This window comes from Drosophila eugracilis, unplaced genomic scaffold (assembly GCF_018153835.1).
Source record: "Drosophila eugracilis isolate 14026-0451.02 unplaced genomic scaffold, ASM1815383v1 contig_367, whole genome shotgun sequence".
In the NCBI taxonomy this organism is placed as follows: Eukaryota; Metazoa; Arthropoda; class Insecta; order Diptera; family Drosophilidae; genus Drosophila; species Drosophila eugracilis.
In genome coordinates this window covers 5,370,305-5,381,247 of record NW_024573224.1, presented here as the reverse complement: position 1 = coordinate 5,381,247, position 10,943 = coordinate 5,370,305, and the positions used below count along the sequence as shown (strand labels likewise).

At 39.1% G+C, this 10,943-nt stretch overlaps 1 protein-coding gene across 2 annotated transcripts; it reads left to right on the top strand.

Annotated features, from left to right (window-relative positions):
- The first annotated feature begins 1,362 nt into the window (after positions 1-1,362).
- LOC108115881 (uridine phosphorylase 1) lies at positions 1,363-10,623 on the top strand. 2 transcript variants are annotated; one of them, XM_017227522.2, is made up of 6 exons: positions 1,363-1,630; positions 3,268-3,337; positions 8,334-8,457; positions 8,881-9,228; positions 9,299-9,670; positions 9,736-10,623. In XM_017227522.2, the coding sequence occupies exons 2-6, from the start codon at positions 3,282-3,284 to the stop codon at positions 9,877-9,879; spliced, it is 1,044 nt and encodes a 347-aa protein (XP_017083011.1). In that variant the 5' UTR covers positions 1,363-1,630; positions 3,268-3,281; the 3' UTR covers positions 9,880-10,623. The 2 variants fall into 2 exon arrangements, with proteins under 2 accessions (XP_017083011.1, XP_017083010.1); XM_017227521.2 differs by lacking the exons at positions 1,363-1,630; positions 3,268-3,337 and adding an exon at positions 6,876-7,113.
- Positions 10,624-10,943: the final 320 nt, after the last annotated feature.

The following is a 10,943-nucleotide window of genomic DNA, read 5'->3' as shown; positions in this document are numbered from 1 at the left end:
TGGATTGTCGAAAATTCATCAAAGCGCACAGTTTAGTCACCGTTTTACGGCCACCATCGACTCTTCCTCTTCTCAGGGGGAGTGAATAGGTTCCGCCCATCGTGATTCGTAATTCGAATTTACTGCCCATGTCGGTGTCGTGTCATGTTGGACTTATTATCTTCGTCTGGGCCGCAGTCAAGCATGGCGATGTTTTGGGGCATGAATGTACACTCGTATATATTTGCCTGTATGTGAAAGCCTAGAAATTAAGCAATAGAGAACAGGGAAAATTTATTTGAATGTCAATGTCAAGTTAAAGTCAAACCGCCTATTGATTACAATTAATTAAAACAACCAACCGGGCAGATGTGATCTCATCTAAAGGGAAAATTTACAGAAACTCATTGGCTTGTTTATTTTGTTATTTCGTCTATTTAGCTATCATACATTCCATGGTATTGGAATAAAAATGCTTCTTGGAATCTAAACAAATTGTATTTTTGGTAAACACCTCAAAATATGTATCCATTGAGAAAAGAATTCTTCAATTGATTTACCTAAAGATGTTTGTTTACATACAAGATTTTATTGATATAAATAAAAGGTTTCAACCATTACCCATGTACTTTCTTTTAATACACCTAATAGATTTTAGTTACCATCCAATTCAGTGAATTCATTCTAATATATTCAAGGCCTCAATGTGAAGCAGAATTTCCATTACAAAGCAGCAAATCCCTTACATTTTTGCTCGATAAAGTCCTAAATCCGCTTGAATGCGAAACGCTTTACGACCCTCATAAAACGGAATAAAATGAATAAACAAATACCGACCTTGTTGGTTTGCTTAACGTAGCAGTTATGATGTGGCATACATGGCGTATGCGCAACGTCCAACAACTTTCTACTCAGATTGCGTATACGACAGAGTGGCCCCATTATATTGTTGTTTTTTCAATTTTTCAACACCTTAAAGGTTTTTAAGTGCACATTAAAAAATAATTACATTCAGCTTCAATGGACAAACTCATGTCCTCTAGACCCCGTAATTAAGAGATGGCCAAATGAAGGCGCGTGTAGAATGGTCTGCGCAGCAGCTGTTGCACGGAAAACCATAGTCTCCACCCCACTCACTCTGTACTTCCTCAACTTGAGTGAGATTTTAGAGGAAATTGTAAACAGTTTTTATTGGCTTTGCTTGCTTAGCTGTGGCCATATAATTAAATAACCTCCGGACAGTGGCAACAATTTCTCGAGTGAGTGAGTGAGTCTGCGAGACGCTCCTTTGAGTGAAAAGAGAGAGAGTGAGTGATTTTCGGGCGAGTAGAGTAGAACCATTTCGCTATGTGGGACTCCCCTTCAGTCAGTTGGTTTCGAAACCTCGCGCAGCTCTGGTCGTCGCTCTCCTGTCCGTCTGACATTGTTTTTGTATCGTATATCGGAGAAGAGAGTGTGGAGAACGGGAAAGGAAAGCGTTCCTGTTTTGCTTCACGTGTCTGCAGATAAACAAAGCAATCCAGCAATCGAAATACTCTAGTATATCGTGACAAAGCAACGCGACATAATTTCGGTTATTTCGTGTACATCAGGGAAATTATAGAGGGAAGCCAACTCAAACCAAAGTCAAACAACACCTAGAACTTTTTACGTAAGTCGGTGGAGTATAGAAAAGCAGCAACATTAAATATATCCCAACTATGTTGCTTGACACGAAAAACTTTTTCTGTTAATACTGTCTGTGTAGAAAATCAATAGCTCAATTCTTAGTGTTATCCTGTCGCAGGATACACACACACCAGCTCACATTGCAATGTCTTGAAACATCTGCGTGCAGAAAAAAAGAGTGTTCTTGAAATAATTAAAAAAGTTGTCGGGAGAATAGGGAACAAAATAATTGTATCAACCCCCTCTCTCATTTCTACCCCTATTTCATTATGTGCCTCCTATTGGGTCTGCATCAGCTGGTTATTTGCATTCGCTAGGCTCTTGTTCATTGGAACGGTTCAGCAAACGCTTTCAAGGCTATATCCACTTTAATGGGTCAACAAGCTGTGCAGACACTGAAATGGATTATCTTGGCTGTCAATGGAGGGATGATTCATGTTATGGAAAGGCAAACTTTCAAACATAAATTAGATTTCATAAAGTTTTAGAAAGAGCCGCCAAAAGGGTCGTGTCTTAAAATACGTTTATTAGAAAATTTATTTAGCTTTTTCCTTTAAAATACTATTTTTAGCATTCATACGCCTTCTTCTTGCTAAACTCCAGAACCTTTGCAATATCCTCTTAATAAAGACTTTTCAAAAGCCTTTAAATAAATCTCTGAAATTAATCCCTCGATTGTGCCCTGAGAAGTATGCAACAGTTCTTTCTGTTTTTCTCTGTTCTAATTTCAAATTCAAGGCATAGCCAGCAGCCGAGTAAACATTGCTGGGAAGCAAGTATAAACAAAGTGGACAAATTGAGGACTCCGCATTTTGCCTACACTCCAGCGCTTTTAAGTGGCTGCCTGGTCAAGCTAATTGCGGATGGCCTTGAACTTTCCCAGCCCACAGAACAAAAAAAAAAAACCTCAACACCAAAAGATACTTTGTAGCAAAGTGTGGCATAACTTTTAGAGGACGAGGAGGAGGCGTTCCATGTTGGCGCAACGTGTCCAATCTTGGGGGCAAAATAATGCGAAAAGTGCCAGCGGATAAGCCTCGAAAAATGAAAAGCTTAAACATTCGGCTGGTCCGGCTGGGTCTGCAAACATTCCAAGGACTCCAATGATTCCCCCAAAACAACCCCACAATTTCCAGCACACACGAACCCTCGCATTGATGTTGGCACGTGACGTTTCCCTGACGTTTTTTAATTAAAAGCTGTCAAAATGCTTTGTGCGCGCTTTTCACTTTTTGTGCTATGCACGTAGAAAATGGCAAGAGGTTTAATAAATTCAGTCATGTAGAAAGAAAATTAAATTATTCTATAATTCGATATATTTTTGAAAAAATATGGTTGTATTTTTAAAGATTTAAATCCTTTCAAACATAGTTTTTGCAGTTAACTTAACTTTATTTTTGGCCCTTGTTTTCTTTCTGTGTATTGGTTTTCCCCTGGTACTTTCCCCTTTTTCCAGCCTAAGGCAAAGCTTGTTTAGGCCTCCAAATGCGGCACGCATTTAAATGGGCTTAGCATGCCCTTTGCAAAAAGATGCTGCCACTTTGCACATCGGAATTACGAGCTATTAAAATTCCATTTGCGTTTTAATTTCTCACTCTTCCTCCGCTTTTGTATTTGCAGGGTCCCACCGCAAGATGTCGCTGTTGCTCACAGGAAACAGTACCTCCCTTTCCGAGGAGGAACTCGACGAGTAAGTACCCCCTACCCTTGCTCATAGCCAGCGACTAACTTTCCTGGCTAAAATTAACAGCATGGCCTCAACTTTTACTGACTTAATTCAAAGTTTTTGTTTTACTCGCCTGTAAGTTTGGGTATGGAAGAACACCAACAGTACCAAGGGCTATAAATATAAACTTTGGTGACAAAACTTCTCAACTGACTAACAATACGCAGGCAATTGTTTGTAGCTAGAAAAGTGTTTAAGGCCACCTACAAGAGTAGTTTAAATGGACAAGGTGTTTAGGACTAACAATTTGTTTGCAGGCTGCAAGAAAATAAGTGCATTTTTTGTGGACGTAACTTAATTTTATATCTTAAACTTCAGAACTGCAATGCCAGAGTTCATTCAATGTTTGTTCCATTCCATTCTAGAAGAATGGGTTCGCCTAAAAGTATGTTTTAAAATCATTTACTGAAAGTTCTTAGGCTCTTAGTTACAGGATAGTCACAAGACAACAAGCTAATTAAAGTACACAAGCTTTAAACAAATTTGATTAATTTACTCTGTTTTTATTCCCTTAACGAACTTGATCTTCTTCCTCTACCCCTAAATGACACAAATCAATCCTAATTAGGTTACGCATAATCGCATAATAGCGGCCACGCACAAATTGCCTTTAATTACTGGCTCATTCAGCTATCGGCAGTATTATGTCAGTTACAGCTGAAACCCATAAATAGGACATATCAGGCACAGCATTTTGCACAGTTTTGGCACAGCAAGTGCGAAAATAAATGGGCAACCAGTCGAGGGCTTTCTATTATCTATGAGACCTTGGCTTTGAAGTGGGCGGTGGTGGTATTGTGACATTGCTCATACGCACAGTAGTCACAAGTTCAAAGCCGGCAAAACAATAAAGAGGCAATTATTGATTCGGGTTGGCCCTGGGTGGCATATGCCAGCCAGTCGTATGGCCATATTGCCAAGTCGCCCACATCCAAATTGGAGTGGGTGAGATCCTTAGTTCGCTGCCAGTGGTGCGTGAGTAATGCAATTTGGGATGATGACATGACTTGGCCCACTGAACTGGCCCTGACTTTTGCCTTCCTTTGCCGGATTTCTCATTTCTTTTCGGGGAATGAGTAATCCCGTAATAAACCCCCTGCATTGTCCGCAGCTCCATTTGCATTTCTCGTCTCATTGTTGGACTTGTTGGCATGACCTTGTGACTTGCTGGCTTTCACCTCCACTCGCCCTTAGTAATTATCCGACCATGCCTTATCTGGGCCCTGCAGAAACGCTTAATAGCTTTGTCCGGGCCAATGCAATTTCATTTTTCCCTCCTTTTGTCGGAGGGCAAGCAAAGGTTGAAATGTGTGAGCAGCTCAATGGGCTTTAGAATCTTAAAGGATATCCATTTAAAGCTCTCGGATTAATGGTTTGCCATGTGACGTGACTAATGCAAAACTCTTTCAAAGCTGGCGAAGCTTTTGCTTGTCTCGAAGCAATTCCCCTGCCATTGAATGGGTTTCTGAAATATGTACTTTCACTGGGAAAAATAAAGAATCTATAGAGTGAAATACGGAAATTAATTTTTTTTATTAGTTTAAAATGTTAAAAGTTTCTTTTAGTGCACTCTGCTCATAATAAGTACTGTGTCACCCATAAATAGATCAAGTGTTTGAGTTCACAAAGGAAAGACTAGATTCATGCCAGTGACATTTGTTGCTGCCTCTGACAGCCAAGTTTACTCAGCGTGGCCAAGTGGAATGACCCAAAGAAAAGACTTGAAATGGCCATGTTTGTATATCGTCTCAAATTACAAAGGGTTCCTCGAGAAGCTCTCGTGAGATGATTTGACGAAAACAAACTTGAATTTCGGTATTGAACCATTTTTAATGGTTTTTGTTATGAGTTGGTAATGAGTTTTCTTTCTTTTACTTGCCATTCAAGCAAATATCAAAGCAACTCTCGCATAGTTTTCGCTTATATAAACAACGATTATTGTTTGGTTTTGCAGCTGGTGTAGTCAATCAATGGACCGACGGTTGGTTACGGGGAATCGGCCAAGTTAATTACGAGTATGGCCATTAAGTGAATTCCACCGATACCGCTCTCTTTTCACCGCTCAACTGCGACCTCAAAATTAAAATTGTGAGCCTCGTCACGTACATAGAAACCTCTCTCTCTCTTTCTGTTGCACTCTCCCTGCCGTACTCTGTCTCTGTTATTATTTCTCTCCCTCTCTCTCTCTCGTTTTCTGTATTACTGAGACAACAAAGTCGAGCCCCCTTTTTGACTGCCTCTAACTAAGCTTTGTTTTTGCCTCTGTTTTTGCTCTTTTCATTTCTTTTGGTACCTAGTAGTCGTTAAGTAAGAGGGTATACTGACTTTGTAGAACGACATATCATTTATATATTGACAAGTCATTTAAAGCCTTTAAGTTGTACTTGCGTCGTAAGGCTTTACTAAGCCACGATTTGATAATTTTGTTGGTAAAATTAAATTTTAAATTCTTTCACTTTATTGAACAGTTCAAAATTACCCATTCAATGTATGATATACAATATCGGGTAACTTATGGTCTAGGCATTTGACTATAATTTCTGTTTATTTCGTTGTTGTTTAAGTTTTCTTTTTTTCTTTGCTGATTTTTGCTTGTTTGTGTGAGTGCAAAAGTATCTGTGTGTGTACACCGAGTTCCTCTTTGGTTTGTCTTTCGCCGTCGTCTGTTTATGTATATTTTATGGCCTGACTTCGGAAAATAAATCCACCGACAACGGATGACGCAGTGCTGACTGGGCCTATAATGATGGTAGTTGCAGTGCTCACATTCTTGGCCATGTTGAAATATGAACTTTTTATCGACTAACTTTAATAGTATACACACACTCGCGGCAAATATTTAAGTGTGTGATAACAGGGTGCTCAAATTAGGTAATTTTATACAATTATATTCCCATTTTTTGTTGCTGAAATTAAAATAAATGTCGAATTAGGTTGCTTTGCATATCATTTGCAAATATCAGAGTTGAAGAATGTGAAACGAAATTCGAAGACAAGAAACCAGTTTAAAATATAAAAGACCAAAAATACCGATATCAATTTGCATGTTTGTGGAATTAAACTAATGATCCGGCTGATTTTGAACCAAGGCACCGAGCATTGAGCACCCTGTTTGTACTGCGAATAAAATTGCAAATTTACAATAATTGGATTACGCAAATCCGTTATGCTCCGCCGCAATTTCGCCTCGAGGTGGCAGCCAATTGCACTTGATTAGTGCTGCATAAGTCGCTTCAACTGATAACAATCGGTTGTATGCACTCCTGTAGAAGTGACCTTGCCCCGAGGAACAGCACGTTTCCATAACGACATCGTTTACATTTGTATTTTGATTTCAATAATCAGAAATTACGCAGCATAACTATTGGGGAACTTCCGATTTGCGGTAAAGATAGTGCTATCTATATACTTAACAGAGTCTGTACAAATCGCCTACGAAAGCAACAGAACCGATAACAGACCTCTGTAAACCGGACTATATAAGACCCGGCGAAACCCAAGCAATTTTTTCAGTTTCTCTCGAAGCGTTGACGTGTATATACGAATTGTTGTTTGCTGTTGGCTCGTCAGTTGGTTTCGGTTAATTGTTAGTGATTCAAAGGACATTCAGAAGGTGACATCATGCCGCCCACCATTACCGATAATCAGTCGCACGACTTCAAGGCCCACTACGATTGCGCCCACAGGACCTCGCTGCAGGATGATGAAACCGATGATGCCTACGTGAAGAAGATAACGCGGTAAGGATGCCAAAAACCGGTTTTTATCCTGCAGCTGCTTGTCAAAGGACCAAGGGTGGTTGTGTTTGGCGGTTGCAAATATTTCTAGATACTTCGAAATTCCCTTGAATGGGTTTCTAAAGAAGCGTTATTTATAATAATTATTATATGTTTTCTCTTTGTTAAGAAATCAGTGCACCGATTCATGAATCATGAATGACGCCACAGCATCTACTAATCCATCTGTGCATCTGTGCAATGCGGTCTTTAGTCTTAAGTTAGCTCGATGACAAATAGCTGTGTTGGCACAAAACCCTCTCTTTTGGGTAAACACCAAGAAAAACTGCCTCTGCCAAAGAGCAAAAGCAAAACAAAAAACAAGCTAAACGCTTCGCCAGTTGGCCAAATATTTGCAAAGACCGGTGGGGTGTGTCGCCCACTCGATTACCCTGTATTCTTTCGCAAATTACTTTTCTTCTGATCCGGTTTCCAAGTTCGTCAAATCATCACAACGCTATATTTTATAATCGGATGTTTGTCAGAGCTCTTACGAAATATTTATATTTTGCTTATCAATCAAGGTCAAGACTGAATTTTGCCTATGCTCGGTTCAAAAACATTTTGCTTTTTGTTTTGCTCATACTTCTAACATGTTTTCTCGACTCGCCGTTTGACGCACTTGATAATGACTATTGGTGGGCTGTTGGTAAAATGTTGGCCCCCTGCCTCGAGTTTTCTGATTCAAATATTGATTAGAAAAACGAAATTCAAAGCTAACATTTGAAGCCATTAAACGAGACATTATCTGCTTATTCATAATTGTGCGACCTAATGAAAGTATAACCACTTTAATTTGATTAAATCTAGTTCTGAAAAATATTTTTCCATTATTCAAATTAATAAAACTAATCGTGACATAGGCAAATTAAAATTGGGAAAGGCAGGAATAAAAATACGCCCAAGATAAACTGAAAATACTTCCACCAATGACGAATTTTTCACTTAGCTGCTGATTAAACTTTTGGGGGCTTGTTCATGCAACCATATTTCTAGGAAATGCTTAGATAACCTTATCTTTTATCAAACAACGGCAATTTTAAGTGGGCTGTGCGCTTGCCAGCTGAAAGTAATTAACTCATTCATTTTCTTGGCCCCAAGTGGGCGTAAATGTCTGCCCCCACATATGGGATTCTAAATAATTTCACTGTTTTTAATTTTTTTTGCATTTGTTTTAATTTCAGATACTCCGATGGCACCGTCAAGCTGCGCAACTCAAACATTGAGCTTATGGACCAGGATATCCTGTATCACCTGGCATTGGGCAGCGAGAGCCACGACCTGCAGGAGATGTTTGGCGATGTTAAGGTGGGTATCTCTAACACCGGTCGTTTGAATTATTCATAATCTAAACCGACTCGAAAGATAAGTGGTAGCGACTAGACCCAGACCTAGACCTTGATTGTTATCAAGTCAAGTAGACCGCCATCGAAACGAGTTGTTCAGCTGTTGCCAATTAAGTTAATTATATGCTTAGTCAGATTTATGAACTTAACAAACACTGATAACAAGACTTAGAAGCTTATTAGGTCCGATTTGAAAATGTACGTGTGGTCTCAAATAAATTAGTTGACTTTAATCTATATTTCACATTCCTTGTTACTAGTATTTCCGTATATGGATTATATTATCAACTTTAGACTTCAGAAATATGAAGCAGGGTATTCCCCTTTATTAGTAAGTTACACATATGAATTGTAAATTCTTTTACTTTCATATGACGTCGAGCAGTTTGTTTGCATGGGCGGCACACCAAAGCGCATGGAGAACTTCGCCCACTTCATCATGAACGAGATCGGCTACAAGTTGCCAGCAGGCACCCAACTGCAGGACATCAGTGCCTATTCGTACCGCTACTCGATGTACAAAGTTGGCCCGGTTCTGTGTGTCAGTCACGGCATGGGAACCCCATCGGTTAGCATTCTGATGCACGAGATGATCAAGCTGATGTACCACGCCAAATGCAAGGATCCTGTGTTCATCCGGATTGGAACGTGCGGAGGAGTCGGAGTTGACGGCGGCACTGTCATCATCACAGAGGACGCTCTCGATGGACAGCTGCGAAATTCCCATGAATTTGTAAGTAAATATGACTGTACTGTGAATTATGAATCAGAAAGATCTAAATATATTCGTTTTCATTTTACAGACCATTCTGGGTGAGACCATCCATCGCCCTGCCAAGCTGGACAAGAAGCTGGCTCGTGAACTGAAGTCCCTGGCCAGTGCAGATGATCCATATGACACCATCATTGGCAAGACCCTCTGCACTAATGATTTCTACGAGGGACAAGGCCGCTTGGATGGAGCCTTCTGTGAGTTTAGCGAGAACGACAAGATGGCCTATCTGGAGAAGCTGCGCGAGAACGGAGTGGTCAATATCGAAATGGAGAGCACCATTTTCGCTGCTCTGACCCATCATGCCGGCATCAAGGCAGCGGTGGTTTGTGTGGCCCTTCTGAACCGGTTAAATGGGGATCAGGTGAATGCGCCCAAGGAAGTAATGCACGAGTGGCAGCAGGTTGGTAACCAAATTCAGCTCTCTTTTAATATGTTTTATTTAAAAATCATTTATTTATCCCACAGCGTCCTCAGATTCTGGTGTCGCGCTACATTCGGAAGGTTCTCACACATAATGGTCAGCTAAAATCTCTTTTTGGCCACCAGGGATCCATCAAGTCGCCCCGACGCTTCAAGCTCGTCCAGCAGGAATCTCAGGCCCACGAGTAATCCAAATCACATCGCCAGTTTCATTTAGTTTTACCTTCTTACTATGTATGTGCACATCTCTCCAGTATACAATGGTGTTTCAACATTCCCTAGTTTAGCTCTGATTAAGTTCCTAGCTTTATTTCTGTGTATATCACCCTCAGCCGCATTAGATAATTTAATCCCAAGCATATTGTACGTATATTCATTGAGCTGCTAAACGCTGAAATGTGTTACCACAAATCTAATATATGTATACCTATAATATATAAAAATAGTATCACCGAGTGTGACGTTCAAAGGTTATCAGAAATAAACGCTTTTGAGATCACAAAAACAAAAAAACAAATATAGAAATATGAAAAAAAAATTGTTAATTGTTATGTTGCATATTTTAAATGGGGCTAACCAATATGAAAAGGTTCAACAATAATAAAAACTCTTAAAATAACAATTTAATGCTACATTTCGATTTTATAAATTATTCTATTATATTGTATTAAAATTCCTAAATATTTGTTAAATGTACATGTTGATTAGTGTTGCTACCGTACACTCGACTCTAAACCAAAACCAAAACCAGCACTTAATCTTTCTCTCTCATGTTATATCCAAATAAATGAAAACAATTTCAAAATGAACAAAATGCTGAAAATAACATCAATATTATTACGGATAGCGCATGAAAAATATACAAGTTATATTGTAAAAACGAAATTTATGAAAAGTATTTCAACGGTATATTAAAAACAAATTGTAATTAAATTATACCACTTATCGAGATTTATTATTTTTTTGGGGATTTTTTACTTACAGGTGTTTATAACTTTAGGTTAGGTATATGACCTATGGCGGTGGAAGTCGCCATTAATTATAGAATTTATTAAATTAAATTTTAATAGAAAAAGCTATCGCTTTAGTTACTATAACATTAGTTTACAGTCAACACTTTTTAAAGGATATTTCTTGTATCTCCTCTCCAGCTTGCTTCTGTTTTATTTTAAGGTCCAAAAACTACTCCTAGGTCAACTCAGTGCAACTCTGTTAGCATTCTGCAACAAACATTATCAGCAAAACTGGACACC

Coding starts and splice junctions, on each gene's coding strand:
- LOC108115881 (XM_017227521.2), top strand. CDS start 6,995: ATGCCGCCCACCATTACCGATAATCAGTCGCACGACTTCAAGGCCCAC. Junction 8,458..8,880: donor AGATGTTTGGCGATGTTAAG/GTGGGTATCTCT, acceptor GACGTCGAGCAG/TTTGTTTGCATGGGCGGCAC. Junction 9,671..9,735: donor TAATGCACGAGTGGCAGCAG/GTTGGTAACCAA, acceptor TTTATCCCACAG/CGTCCTCAGATTCTGGTGTC.